This window comes from Agelaius tricolor, unplaced genomic scaffold (assembly GCF_023055355.1).
Source record: "Agelaius tricolor isolate 1412-34295 unplaced genomic scaffold, bAgeTri1.0.p SCAF_39, whole genome shotgun sequence".
Taxonomy (NCBI): Eukaryota; Metazoa; Chordata; class Aves; order Passeriformes; family Icteridae; genus Agelaius; species Agelaius tricolor.
In genome coordinates this window covers 847,665-862,049 of record NW_027269299.1, presented here as the reverse complement: position 1 = coordinate 862,049, position 14,385 = coordinate 847,665, and the positions used below count along the sequence as shown (strand labels likewise).

General features: G+C 51.9%; 1 protein-coding gene and 1 pseudogene across 1 annotated transcript; both read right to left on the bottom strand.

The window, feature by feature from the left end:
- LOC139603508 (zinc finger protein 271-like) overlaps nt 1–14,385 on the bottom strand; it is a 233,306-nt pseudogene that overhangs the window by 208,239 nt on the left and 10,682 nt on the right.
- Nucleotides 4,841–7,709, bottom strand: LOC139603502 (serine/threonine-protein kinase pim-1-like). Its single transcript, XM_071454466.1, has 6 exons — nt 7,577–7,709; nt 6,768–7,360; nt 6,589–6,639; nt 6,018–6,384; nt 5,196–5,372; nt 4,841–4,947 (listed from the first exon to the last, which is right to left on the bottom strand). Exons 1-6 carry the CDS (start codon nt 7,707–7,709, stop codon nt 4,841–4,843), a joined length of 1,428 nt encoding a protein of 475 aa, XP_071310567.1.

Sequence of the window (14,385 nt, the reverse complement as noted above, 5' to 3'; positions counted from 1 at the left end):
TTTTCGTCTTAATTCCTCCCTCCGTTTCATTAACTGTTGTATGTAACACTGAATTTGACTATCTTGGATGCAAGGATGGTTCCCCGGAAGTTCTAAGTCGTAAGGCATTCCATAAAGCATTTCAAAGGGAGAGATTCCCACATCCGTCCTAGGTTGGGTTCTAATGTTTAGCAATGCCATGGGTAAACATCTGACCCAAGACATTTTAGTTTCTACCATGAGCTTGGTGAGTTGCTTCTTGATTTCTCTATTTGCCCTTTCCACCCTCCCTGAGCTTTGAGGGTGCCAAGGGGTGTGATATTGCCATTTAGTGCCTAAGGCCCTGGTTACCTCTCTCAGTATTTTGTTTGCAAAATGGGGACCTCTGTCAGAGTCTAATATTTCTACTAGTCCATACCTAGGGATTATTTCTTCCAGCAGGGTTTTAATCACCACATTTGCAGTAGCCCATGATGTAGGATATGCTTCTACAAAGTGGGTTAGATGATCTACCAGTACCAATAAGTACTTGTATCTCCCTACCTTCGGTAGCTCGGTGAAATCTATTTGTACATGTGAAAAAGGTCGGTGTGCTAATTCCCTTCCTCCTGGAATCCTTTCTCGAGCCTGATGTCTGTTAACTCTTTGGCATGTTATACATCTCCTAGCTACTTGTTTTGCTATATCGTAAATTCCTATACACATGTACTTAATAGTAAACTGATCTACTAAGGCTTGGGTTCCCCAATGAGTCTGCTCATGCAGCTGCTGCACTATTCTTGGGCCATAGATTTTGGCAGTACCTCCCTATCATCTGGCAATTTTCGAATACCCCCATTCTCTTTTATTCCCATTTTGTCTGATTTCTCCTTTTCCTGGGCTGTAAAGCTCAGGACTCGAACTTTCTCATCATCTCGCGTTCTCCTTATCCCCTGATCCTGGAATTTTCTGAGAGCAGCTTCCTTTGCCCCTCTGTCTGCTGTGTTGTTTCCTCTGATCAAATGGGAGAGACCCTTTTGATGTCCTTTAACATGTACTATTGCTGTTTTCTTTGGGCCTCTTAAAGCTTGTAGTACCTGAGTAATTAGTTCCTGATGTATTAATTCTCTTCCTCGGGAGTTTATTAACCCTCTTTCTTCCCAAATTTTCCCAAAGGTATGTACCACTCCAAAGGCGTATTTTGAGTCTGTGTAGATGGTCCCAACCTTAGCTTCCAAGAATTTTAGAGCCCGCAATACTGCATACAGCTCACAGGCCTGGGCTGACCAACTAGCACTCAAAGGTCCGGATTCTATTATTTCCAAATTTTCACCTGCTACAATCGCATATCCAGAGATTCGCTTTCCCTCAACAACTCTAGAGGACCCATCCACAAATAACTTTTCTCCCTCTTCCAGTTCTTCCTCTTTGAGGTCCGGCCTAATTTTTGTTTGTTTTTCTATGCTATGTAGGCAGTCATGAGTTAAATCCTCCTGTGGATCTCCAAACAAGAATTCAGCGGGGTTTTGCAGAGAGGTGGTTTCAAGTATCAACCGAGGGGATGACAGTAAAATGCCCTCGTATTTCAAAAGTCTTGAGTCTCTTATCCATTTTTCTGCCTTTTGTTGCAATACTGCCCGTATGTTATGGGGGGTAAAGACTTTCAGTTCTCCTCCATAGGTAATTTTGAGAGCTTCTTCCACTAAGAGGGCTGTTGCCACTATAATCTGCAAACATGTTGGCCATCCTCTACTTACGGGGTCTAGGATTTTAGAAATAAATGCTACTGGTTTTCGACTGCCGGCCCAGTCCTGAGCCAGTACCCCAAATGCTACTCCTGCCTCAGTGTTAACAAACAAATAAAAGGGTCTCCTAACATCCGGGAGGCTTAGCACCGGGGCATTAGCCAATTCCTCTTTTAATTGTTTTAATGATTCATCATCCTTCTCAGTCCATTTCATCAAACCTTCAGTAGTTAGTTTTTCAAACAAAAATTTTACTTTACCACTAAAGTTTTCAATCCATTGTCTGCAGTATCCTACAAGACCCAATAGCTGCCTGATTTGTCTCGTATTTCTTGGGGGAGGAGGGGAGAGGATTCCCTTAACCCTCCCTGGGTCTAGTGTTTTAGTTCCTTTACTAAGTCGGTGTCCTAGGTACTTCACTTCTTCTTCTACCAATTGCAATTTACTTTTGGACACCTTCAGCCCCTGGATGCTTAAAAAGTTCAGAAGCTTAATGCTTTCTTCTCTAACTGATTCCTCGCTTTTTCCAGCAATTAAAAGGTCATCTACATATTGAACAATGGTTACTCCTTGGTTTGGGGTATAGGATTTCATTATTTGCTCTAGTGCCTGCCCAAACAAATTCAGGGATTCTGTGAATCCCTGTGGGAGCACTGTCCACCTTAGTTGTTGCTTTCGGCAGGTATCGGGATCTTCCCATTCTAATGCAAAATAATCTCTACATTCTTCTTTCAAGGGGCATGCCCAAAAGGCGTCTTTCAAATCTATAACACTATACCAGTGATCATCTGGTTTCAATTGACTGAGCAATGTGTGGGGGTTTGCTACTACAGGGAACCGGGCAATGCTTCTCTTATTTATTTCCCTTAGATCATGTACTAATCGGTATTTTCCGTCTGGTTTCTTTACAGGTAAGATGGGGCTGTTGAAGGGAGACATGCAAGGTTCCAAGAGCCCTTGTTGTATTAACCGTTCTACCTCTGGTTTTAGTCCCCTTCGCCCCTCATCTGACATGGGATATTGTTTTATCCTTACTGGGATTTCTGGGCTTTGAATGTTGACTGTGAAGGGCTCTATATTCCATCTTCCTGCTGTATCAGGGGTATACCAGACTTCTGGGTTGATTTTCTCTTCGTCAGTGACCCGTAAGGGGCACAACCTGACTTTCAGCTGTTTTTCTTCAATATTTATGTTTATCCCTAATTCCACCATTAAATCTCTTCCTAATAAATTGTAATCAGCTTCAGGGACCAGCAGCAGTGATCCTACCCCTATTTTCTTCTCTGATTCTATTAAAACATCTTTAATTACAGGAACCTTGAAGGGTTCTCCTTTTGCCCCAATAACCTGTAGTGTGGAAGGTGAAATCTTACATCCCAGGGGCAAAGATTGAACTGTTGATCTCTCAGCCCCTGTATCTACAAGGAAGGATATGGGGGTTTGCTGGGGACCCACCTTAAGTTTTACCAAGGGCTCCGATGACATTTGCGTCCCCAATAGATAGAGCCCTTGACCCCCCTAATCCTCTTGGAACGTTTTCTCATCCCTAAGCCTCTTTCAGCATTCCCTCTTCATGTGTCCTTTTCCACCACAATAGTAGCACACTGTTCCTTCTCTCCCTCCAGTTGGGGGTCCTCCTAAATCCCAGGGACCTCTCCTCATGCCACCTCTTTCTCGTGCTGGAAGGTTGTTTCGTTGTCCCTCCCTGACTGCCGCCACCATCATCCGAACTTGTCTTTTGTGTGCCTCATCCTCCCGTCTAACATATACCTTCTGAGCCTCCCTGAGCAATTCATCAAGTCCTCTGTCCTGACAATCCTTTAACTTTTCTAATTTCTTTCGAACATCCTCCCATGATTTGGCTACAAACTGTGTTTTAAGGAGTGCTTGCCCCATTGGCGTCTCTGGGTCCACCCCTGAGTATAACTGAAAACTCTTCCTTAATCTTTCCAACCATTCAGTGGGGGTCTCATCTTTTCCTTGGCACTCTTTGAATGCCTTGCTTATATTTTGTCCCCGGGGCACAGCCTCTCGTATGCCCTGGATTATGATGGTTCTTAAATCCTGCATATGACCACGATGGTGGGGGTCCTGATTGTTCCAGTTGGGATTTTGCAAGGGCCATTTCACATCAGCCGCGGGACCTTGAACATGTTGGGTGTCCCAAATCCTCATTCCTGCCCTTCTAATCATCCCTCTCTCTTCTGTTGTAAATAGGATTCCTAGAATGGATTGCATCTCCACCCAAGTATATATGTTTGGCCCTAGGAACTGATCCACTCTTTCTGCTACTCCTATAGGGTCTTCTAATAATTTTCCCATCTCTTTCTTAAACTCATGGACATCTCCTGAGTTCAAGGGGACAGTGACAAACCCCATCCCAGCTTGAGGTCCTCCTAATGCTATTTCTCTGAGAGGGAACAACCCACTGCTCTCTCCTTCCTCAATTACTGTCCTCATCTGACTCCGAGTACGCCTTCTGCAATCCAGGGAGTCCGTGACCTGCTGTCTATTAGGAGCCGATGCCGGGAATGCGTTTAGGGGGGGTTCAGGGGGAGCTGGTGGTATATACGGGGGAGGATAAATAGGAACATATTCCTCTGGTCGAGACTTTTTCTTTTTTTCCTCCTCCCCTTGACTTCCCTTAAGGGGGAACAGCCTAGCTGTTTGCTCATTACTTTCTACCAACCATAATTTAGCATATGCACTCTCCTCCGAGTTCACCGGCTCTTTAGAATTCACATAAATGTTCAGGGCTTGACAGACCCAATCCTCGAAGGATCCGAAAACGGGCCAGTATATACTTCCTGAATCCAGATTCTTGCCTCCCCACACTACCATACAATAATTTATCATTTTTGCCTTATCCTTCCCCTTTCTGGAAGGAAAGTCATCCCAATACTTAATCATTAATCCTAACGACTTTCCTTAGGTATTGGGGGTAACTGGGGACCCTCCCCCATGGGATCAGAAGGCTTGCTTTTCTTCTGCCCCATCTTCCAAGGCACCTCCACACACACACACGCACAAAACCCCTCGGTCGTGGCTCACTCCCTCGCGGGCTACGAGAACCGCATGTGGAGCTGCAACTTACCAGGGCCCTGGATCAAAGTGTGCCTGTGGCTCTCTCCCTTCTTCTATGGCAGAGGAATATCCTGCACCCAAGGATCACAGAACAGGTCTTCTAATGAGGGTCTGTCCAAGGAGTTCACGGATAAACACCACCTGATCAGATCTTTGCACTCTGGGCAGAGAAAGCAGAAACTGCCGGTCAGCCAGAGAAGGCTCCTGTTGGCTTTGCCCCACTATTGCCATGCCCAGGCCATTGTGGATGCGCTCAGGGCTGGGCCTAAACTTTCCCATCAATTCCCTGTTTTGGAGGAGAGCAGGACATGTGCCACCTCCTCAGCAGCTGCCAGAGCGGGATGCTCACGAGCCCACTGCTGGCTCCCAGCACTGGGATTTCCCCCGTGCCCAGAGAAGAGGATCCACCTTGAGAGAGCCCTTGTGGCAGCGGGAGCTGGCCCCAGCTGAGGTTCCGGCCCCTCCTGAAAGGGTGCTCCCCGCAGACCATCTGGTGCAGCAGGATGCCTAGGGACCAGATCGTTGCTGCCTCGCCATGGTACCAGCCAAAGTGGGTCCATTCCGGGGGGCTGTAGGACAGTGTTTCTATGGAATACAGATGGAGTTCAGCAGGGGGATGCTGCTGCTCCCAGAGCCTGGCCCCAGCATCCCTGGGCCTGCGGGGGCTGCATCAGTGGCACACGGGGTGACCACTGCCCTCTCACCAGCACCTGGGACTTGTGCACAAACTTAGGCTTGGAAAAGAAGCCACTGGTGTCGGAAGAGGGCAGAGGAAGCCCTGGGTAGGCCTGACCATGACAAGCAAAGGAAAAACCCTCTCTGTGCTGGGGAAAACATGCCCTTATCCTCCCTGCCTGCATTGCCCCAAAAATATTAGGAAGCCAAGGCAAACAGGGAGAGTGGAGCAGTGCAAGCCCTTCCTCTCGCCTGCACACCAAACTGGCTGGGGCACAGGTTCCACCCCCCTCTCTGCTACCCCCACCCACGGGGGTTTTGGTCAGGCTGGCTGCCCCAGCCCAGCCCCAGTCCTGGGCAGAGTGGCTGGCAAAGGCTGCCAGCAGGGCTGGAAGATGGCTCCCCACCCAGCCCCGCTCTAAAGCAACTCAGCTGAAGACTCAGTCCCCTGACTGGCAGCAAAGGGGAGAATCCCCGCTGCCACAGCCAGCTTGGGCTGGGAGATGTTGGGCCATGAGATCCCGGGACCAGGAGTACACCCTTACGTGGGCTCACCTGCAAAGTGGGTGTAGGCTGTCTCTTGCAGGTAGGTGCCACAGCCAAAGTCGATCAGTTTGGCCTTCCCGGTGGCCAGGTCAAGCAGGATGTTCTCTGGTTTGATGTCCCTGTGCAGGACCCCACAGCTGGTGCAGTGCCGCACGACCTCCAGCACCTGGCGGAACAGCACCCGCGCCACCTCCTCGGGCACGAACCGCCGTGCCCCAATGAAACGCTGCAGGTCCTGACACTGCTCTGGCCGCTCCAGCACCATCACGATGTGGTTGGGCAGCTCGAACCACTCCAGCAGCTGCACCACACCAGGGAAGCCAGTGGACACCTTGGCCTGCAGCACGATCTCCAGAGGGGCCCTGCTGCCGTCGGGCTGCGGGAGGAGCACGATGCCCTCAGTGGGGCCGATGCCGTGCCGGGGCTCGGGGAGCCCTCAGCCAGCCCGGGATGCTCTGCGCCCTGCGCTGGACCGACGCCCGCTCCCCCTCGAGGCGTCCTGGCGGCTTCCACCCTGTTGGGCCTCGGCTCATCCCCGCCCGGCCCGGCCCGGCTGCTGCCGCTGGCCCCGCTCACTCACCAGCTCGCCCCAGTGCCGGACGCGGTTCCGTGGCACCCTTTTGATGGCCACCTGCAAGCCAAGGACAGCAGCGGGCTCAGCTCGCCGCCCGCCCTGCCCAGCCCCATCCTCCTCCTCCTCCTCCTCCTCCTCCTCCTCTGCCCCCTCCTCCTGCGCCCGCCGCCGGCCCCGCCGCTCACCGGGGCGCCGTCCGAGAGCCGCGTGGCCGCGAAGACGCTGCCGAATCCTCCGCGCCCCAGCAGCGAACCCAGCCGGTGCCGCTCCTGCAGGGCCTCGTGCGCCGTCCCTGCGGGCGGGACGCGGCTGTCAGCGCTCGGCCCGGGGCCAGCAACGGCCCCCGAGCGCCCCTCAGCCGCCCCGGGCCGGCCATTCCCAGGCCTTCGCTCCTCGGAACGCGGCACGGGAGGCTCGGGGCCGGCGGCCGCGCTGCCGAGCGGCGGAGCTCGGGCCGGGGAAGCCGCAGCGGAGGCGGCGGCAGCGGCCGCGCCGCCTGTGTCCTCCGCGGGCCCCGCGAGGAGCCGGGGCCGGGGCCGGGCTCGGGACTGGAGCCTGCCTCGGGGCCGGGGCCGGGCTCGGGCCAGGCGGAGGCAAAGGGCGGCGATGCCGCCCCCGCACCCGGCACTGATGCCCGCCCAGCAGCCCCACCGCCAGTACGGCCAGAGCCGGGCGGAGGCGAGAGCGCGGCGGGACGGGCGGGGCCCGGCATGGCCCGGCCCGGCAGGGGGAGAGGGAGGCGGGGAGAGGAGAAGGAGGCGGGGAGAGGAGAGGGACGCTGGGCAAGGGACCCCGAGAGAAGGGTGCCCGACAGCGGGAAAGGGAGACACAGAGAAAGAAAGAAAGAGAGAAAGACCAAGAAAGAGAGAAAGAGAAAGATCGTTATAGAGTTATATATGCTTATGCTGCTTCTGCCGCCGCTGCCGCCGCTGAAACTGAAGCACCGGGGCCGTTCGTCCCCGTGTCCGTTCCCCGCTCGCCCCACGAGCCCCACGTTCGAGCCCCGCGCGCCCCGGGCACAGCCCCTGAGTCTGTCCAAACACGGGAACTTTGCAGCGGTGAGCCCAGATGCAGAGCCCTGACTCCTGCACACTGGCACAGCAATCCCCTCGCTTGCTGCTGTGCATTGGCCTGGCTGAGGGTCAAACACTGTCGGGCCACCTTCCCTTGCTGTAGGATTCCTACCTGACCCAAGCACTGCACTTACATCTCCAGTGTTGCCTTCCAGTAAAACCAGGGGAAGGAAAACTGTGTGTGGTTCATGGTATTTTCGAGTGTCTTAAAATCACTAAGTCACCGATCTTAGAGGTGTGGTGCATCTGGAATTCCTGGGATGGAGATTTGCCACCAGGAAATTATGCCACTGGTGAAATTTTCATGATGACTGTGCTGGCTTAGGGCAAATTTGGGGAGGAAACCTCCAGAAGGGGTCTGTCTAGAAAGCAAGTTCAAGCGGCCCCTCCCCCTACTAGTTCAGGAAAAGACTTCCCTGGAGAAAAGTGAAAAAAACCCCAATTTATTTAACAAGTAAAGTATTCACAAGCATGAAAAATGCATAATATTAAATAAAACCTCTGACAGTGCTGAAGAGATGGCAAATTCAGAAAGTCCTTTTTGTGGGTTGTAGTTGGCTCACTCGGTCTCTTCTAAGTCCCTCTGGTGCTGGAATGCAGCGTCCCAGAGCTCGGTGGGCCACAGGTGTGAGCTGCCGGTGTTTTTCTGGGTTTTCAGTCCAGAGCAGGTTTAAACAGTTCCAAGAAAAAGGAAAAAGGAAAGTCACAGTCCCGGGAACTTCTCTGCCTAAGCTAGCTAAAAACCAAATTGCTAGACATGGGCTGTGAAGGCATCAGGAAATTTCCAAATCTGGGCACTGGTGGTCCCAGCAAACACCAGATCTGGATGGTGCTGGAGCCAGAACCTGGAAATTTCCAAATTTTGGCTTTCTGTGCCAGCAAATCACTGGACTTGGGCTGTGCCAGCACCAGGAAATTTTCAGATCTGGCACTGGCACTGCCAGCAAACAGCAAATCTGGGTGGTGTCGTTGCCAGCGTCAGAAATCTGCCAGATTTGGGCTCCGCTGGCACCAGGAAATTTCCCAATCTGGGCACTGGCACAGCAAACACAAGATGTGGGCGGTGCAAGAGCCAGTAGCAGAAAGTTGCCGGGTTTCGGATTTCTGTGCCAGTAAATTGCTGCTGCACTTGGGCTGTGTCAGAATAGGGAAATTTCCAGATCTGGGCACTGGCGGTGCCAGCAAACACCAGTGAAACCTTCTGGTCCTTGTCCAGACTGTTGACCAGTGGTTTCCCTGAGAACCAGCTCTGGCCACTTTACAGACAGAGACTGCTTTCATCTGGTGCTCTGGAAACAGAACTTTAATGAAGGCAAACACAACAAACAGGACGGTGCACACAGTAGAGAGAGCAAAGCAGAAAAAAGCCTGGGTCCAGGGTCTAGCAGGGATATTTATCCATTTATTTATGGGGAAGGGTTAAGGTGGGATCTGAGGGAAGGATCCAAGAGGAAGGAAGGATTAAGAATATTACAGTTTTTGCAGTATAAAGTAACCAACGGTAGCAAAGAGAACTCAGAACTTTCTAGTAACAATCTGCATAACTGAACAAGAGGATTATGGGCGGGAGCTCCTGCTGACCCCAACTAAAGAGGGTTTTCCCACGGCCTTAAGCCGAGGTCTCCCTCTTGTTTTAAACCAGGGGCCGGGGCCGGGCTCACTGCCCACACCAGATCTGGGCAGTGCTGGGTTGTGGCTTTCTTTGCCAGACAATTGCTGCATTTGGGTTGTGCTGGCACAGGGAAATTGCCAGATCTGAGCACAGGCAGTGCCAGCTAACTGCAGATCTGGGTGGTGCTGGTGCTATCACCAGAAAATTGCCGGGTTTTGTCTTTCTGTGCCAGCAAACTGCTGGACTTGGGCTGTGCTGCCACTGGGAAACTGCTGGATCTGAGCACTGGCAGTGCCAGCAAGCACCAGATCTGGGTGAGGCCAGCACCAGGTATTTGCAAGGTTTTGGCTTTCTTTGCCAGAAAATTACTAGACTGGGGCTGTGCCAGCACTGGGAAAATCCCGCATCTGGGCACTGGTGGTGCCAGCAAACACCGGATCTTGGCATTGCCAATGATGGTAGCAGGGAAATATCCAGATTTTGGCTTTCTTTGACAGAAAATTGCTGGACTTGGCTCTGCCAGAACAGGGAAATATCCAGATGTGAGCACTGGCAGTGGCAGCAAACACCAGGTCTGGGCGCCTGTATTGGCATCAGGGAATTGCCAGATTTTGGCTTTCTGTGCCAGCAAATTGCTGGACTTGGGCTGTGTCAGCCCTGGGAAATTTCTGGATCTGGGCACTTGCGCAGCAAACAGATCTGGGTGGTGTGTTGTAGTAGTTTTTATACTTTGTAATAGTTTTGTAAGAGTTTTGGGTTTGAATCCCCGTATTTTTCCCAAATGGCTCATCCCAGATGGTACCCCCCTCCCTTTACCTGTGTAATCCCTTTCCCTTGCTGAGATCATCCCCAAATCCCCACCCTGGCTCTCTGTCAATCACTCAGCATCCCATCCCCTCCATCCAGAAGCTTCGGTCCAGGATGTCGAGTGATCAGCCAGAGGCCAGGGCTCAGCCCCCCAAGCCCTGCCCCATACGCTGTCCTAAATGTCCATCCCCCAGTACCCATCCCTTAGGGTCACTTCTTGGTTAGTCAAATGTTATCTACTTTGGGTTTCCACCTCCCTTTAAATGTGACCTTGGCACATCTCCCGGGCTCTCGGCAGGAGGCCCCTGAGGTGTAGGGGCTCCTTTGGGACTCCTAGAATAAAACCTTGGATTAACCCCTGCTAAGAGTCGGCCCTTTATCTTCTAGCGATGTCTCTGGTGTCTCTTGTGCTGCACAGGCGACCAGCCCAGGTGCCCTCAGTACCCTCGGGGCACAGAGAGTGTCTCCCCGCTATCGGCCATGTCGGGGCTGCCCCCGGTGTCTGCCGACTTGGGACTGGCTGAGGGTTCCTGAGAGGCTCCCAGAGAGACAGAGACAGCGCCCGTATAGGTAAACTGAATCGCCCTGGGATTTTGGAGGTAATTACAAATTGGCCCAAAGGTGAAAATTTTGGTGTCACAGATGAAGAGCAAGAACCAGTGACACAGGCTGAAGAGGCTCCTCCATATAACCAACTGCCCCCAGAGGAAACGCGCTACGCTTTTTTCACTGACGGTTCCTGTCGCATCTTAGGGATGAACCGGAAGTGGAAAGCAGCCGTATGGAGCCCCACACGACAGGTCGCAGAGGCCACTCAAGGTGAAGGTGGATCAAGCCAACTTGCAGATCTCAAAGCCACTCAGCTGACCCTGGACATTGTAGAAATAGAGAAGTGGCCGAAGCTCTACCTCTACACTGATTCATGGGTGGTAGCCAATGCTCTGTGGGGATGGCTGGAGAGGTGGAATGAGTCCAACTGGCTGCGTAGAGGAAAACCAATTTGGGCTGCTGAAGAGTGGAAAGACATTGCTACCAGGGTAGGGAGGCTACCTGTGAAGGTCCACCATGTAGATGCTCATGTCCCCAAGAGTTGGGCTAATGAGGAGCACCAAAACAATGAGCAGGTAGACCAGGCAGCAAGGATAGGGGTGTCAAAGATAGACCTAGATTGACAACAGAAGGGAGAGTTATTCCTAGCTCGATGGGCCCATGATGCCTCAGGCCATCAGGGCAGAGATGCCACCAATAAGTGGGCACGAGACCAAGGGGTGGATTTAACCATGGACAGTATTTCTCAGGTTATCCATGACTGTGAGACGTATGCTGCCATCAAGCAGGCCCAGTGGGTGAAGCCCCTGTGGTATGGTGGGCTGTGGTCCAAGTACAAGTATGGGGAGGCCTGGCAGATTGACTGCATCCCACTGCCCCAGACACGCCAGGGCAAGCGCTACGTGCTGACCATGGTGGAAGCCACCACGGGATGGTTGGAAACCCACCCTGTGCCTCATGCTACTGACCGGAACACCATCCTAGGCCTGGAAACGCAAATCCTGTGGAGACATGGCACCCCTGAGAGGATTGAGTCAGACAATGGGACTCATTTCAAGGACAGCCTTATCAACACCTGGGCCAGGGAACATGGCATTGAGTGGGTGTACCATATCCCCTACCATGCATCAGCTGCAGGCAAAGTGGAGAGGTACAATGGACTACTAAAACCCAGCTGAAAGCTTTGGGTGGGGGATCTTTCAAAAATTGGGAGCAGCATTTAGCAAAGGCTACCTGGTTAGTTAACACCTGAGGTTCCACCAACCGAGCAGGTCTTGCCCAGTCTGAGTCCCTGAATATAACAGATGGAGATAAAGTCCCAGTGGTACATGTCAGAGGTTTGTTAGGGAAGAATGTGTGGATCAATTCTGCCTCGAGTACAGACAAACCCATTTGTGGGGTTGTCTTTGCTCAGGGACCAGGTTGCACATGGTGGATAATGCAAAGAGATGGAACAACACGATGTGTACCTCAGGGAGATCTGATTGTTGGGTGAGAATGATATGCAAATATCACTGTTTGTTGGATGTTACTGCCATTGTCTGTACATTACACCATACAGACATGAGACAGAAGGAAATGTGTAAGTGCTGAAGGTCTGGGCAAGTGGAAGATAGAGAAGGAGATGTGCAAGTGTCGAAGGTCTGAGCAAGTGATAGATGGAGCTTTGAGTGAGTAAGGTGAAAGGGGTGAAATCCTGCAGCTCTGTAGCATAGGGCCTGGATTCAGTGGTCCAGCGTGGGGATGTGATGAGGGCATGATGGGTATTGCTTGTAAATTTTGGGGGAGCCGATGGAAATTTTGTGTGAATAAATGCATGATGTGTGGTAGTATGTTGATGATATGGGGATAAGGGCTGGAATGTCCCAGGGTGACGTTATGATGCTTGTATCCCCATTCATGTGTTCTGTTAATGTTGGATATTATGTTCTGTACCTTTAAGACTGGCTCTGAAGAGGGAAAGTTTTGTTTTGCTTTTCTTATCAGCCTGGCGGGACACAGAGACTGCAGCTTTTGTTTTTTCTGCTTTTGCTTTGCTTTGCTCTCTCGCTCTTGCTTGCTTCGCTTCTGCTTGCTTTTGCTCATTAGCTAGTTTAGCTAAACTGTCCAACTTCTTCCTGGACTGTTTCTCCTTTCCTTTTTCTGACCATTTCGAACCTGCTGCAGACTGAGACCTGGGAAACACCAAGAATCTGCACCTTGTGGCCTGCAGCAGCTGCCCCAGCACCGGAGGGACTGAGAACAGAGTGACCACCCCCCAAGAGGGACTTCCTGAATTTGTCATCTTTTTTTCAGAGTGGTGTCATCCAGAATTGTTCATTTTGTGTGCTGGGGGGTGCTGTGCCTATTAAATAAACAGGTTCTTTCCACTCCTCTCCGAGGAATCCTTCCCGAACCGGTTGGGGGGAGGGGCTGTGTGGGTTTGCTTACTGGAGGGGCCCTAATTTGGAAATTCTCCTCCAAATTTGCCCTAAACCATGACATCTGCCTATTCCCCCAAAGTCTCTGGGCAGGGATGGCCTCAGTGGGGGCTGCTGACATCCTCAGCAACTTGGAGACCGCTGCTGAATTTTCCTGCTCCAGAGGCTTGTTCAGCCTTCAGCTCTTCAGTGCAGGAATTCAGTGTCCCAGGCCCTTAACAAGCCAAGACTCTGGGAATAATTTGATTTTAATTTTCAAATCCTTTGTGGTTAATTTGACAGATTTCAGTAGTGTATTCAAACTGAATAAATTCTATTTAAAAAGACACTGAGAAAAGAATTTTTAGGTCCTATTTAGGTTTTCTTTTCCTGTTGATATATTAATATGTGCAATCTCCAGTTGGCATTGAATCCAGGTACCTCCTTGTGCAGTTTGAATAGATAGGAAAATCAAGACCCTTCATGGCTAACAATCAATCAGACTCTGTCCCTACGCCCTCCCCACCATTTCCCTTGTCCAACCCCTGGCACTCCTATGGATCAGGAATGGTGTGGCCAGCAGGAGCAGGGCAGTGATTCTTCCCCTGTGCTCGGCACTGGTTGGGCAGCACCTCAAGTGCTGTGTCCAGTTCTGGGCCCCCAATTTAGGAAGGACACGGAGGGGCTGGAGCGTGTCCAGAGAAGGGCAACAAGGCTGGGGAGGGGTCTGGAACACAAGTCCTGTGAGGAGCAGCTGAGGGAGCTGGGGTTGTTTATCCTGGAGAGGAGGAGGCTCAGGGGAGACCTCATCACTCTCTACAACTCCCTGACAGGAGGGTGCAGCCAGGTGGGGGTTGGGCTCTTTTCCCAGGGAACACTGACAGGACAAGAGGACACAGCCTTCAGCTGCACCAGGGGAAGTTTAGGCTGGACAATAGGGAATATTCTTAAAACAAAGGGTGATTGGGCATTGGAATGGGCTGCCCAGGAAGGTGGGTGAGTCACCATCCCTGGAAGTGTTTAAAGAAAGACTGGATGTGGCACTGAGTGCCATGGTCTGGGTGACAAGGTGGTGTTGGGTCCCAGGTTGGACTTGATGCTCTCCAAGGTCTTTTCCAGCCTGGTTGATTCTCAGATGATTGTGACACTGCAGGGCCCTGGGGAAGCAAGGGGCCATTGTGACACTGCAGGGCCTGGTGGCACTAAGAGGACCATGGTGACACTGTGTACGACATGGCAGCACAGAGCCAAGGGGCCATTGTGACACTGTGGGGCTGGATGGAAGCAAGGAGTCCATGGTGACAGTCTGGGTCCTGGTGGAACCACAGAGGCCACTGTGACACTGCAGGGCCTTGTGGAACCA

Excerpts from the sequence above, each read along its gene's own strand:
- LOC139603502 (XM_071454466.1), bottom strand. The coding sequence starts at position 7,709 with ATGCACAGCAGCAAGCGAGGGGATTGCTGTGCCAGTGTGCAGGAGTCA. Across the intron at positions 6,640-6,767 it reads GGCTCTCGGACGGCGCCCCG|GTGGCCATCAAAAGGGTGCC; the intron begins GTGAGCGGCGGG and ends CTTGGCTTGCAG. Across the intron at positions 5,373-6,017 it reads AGCCTACACCCACTTTGCAG|AAACACTGTCCTACAGCCCC; the intron begins GTGAGCCCACGT and ends TGTATTCCATAG.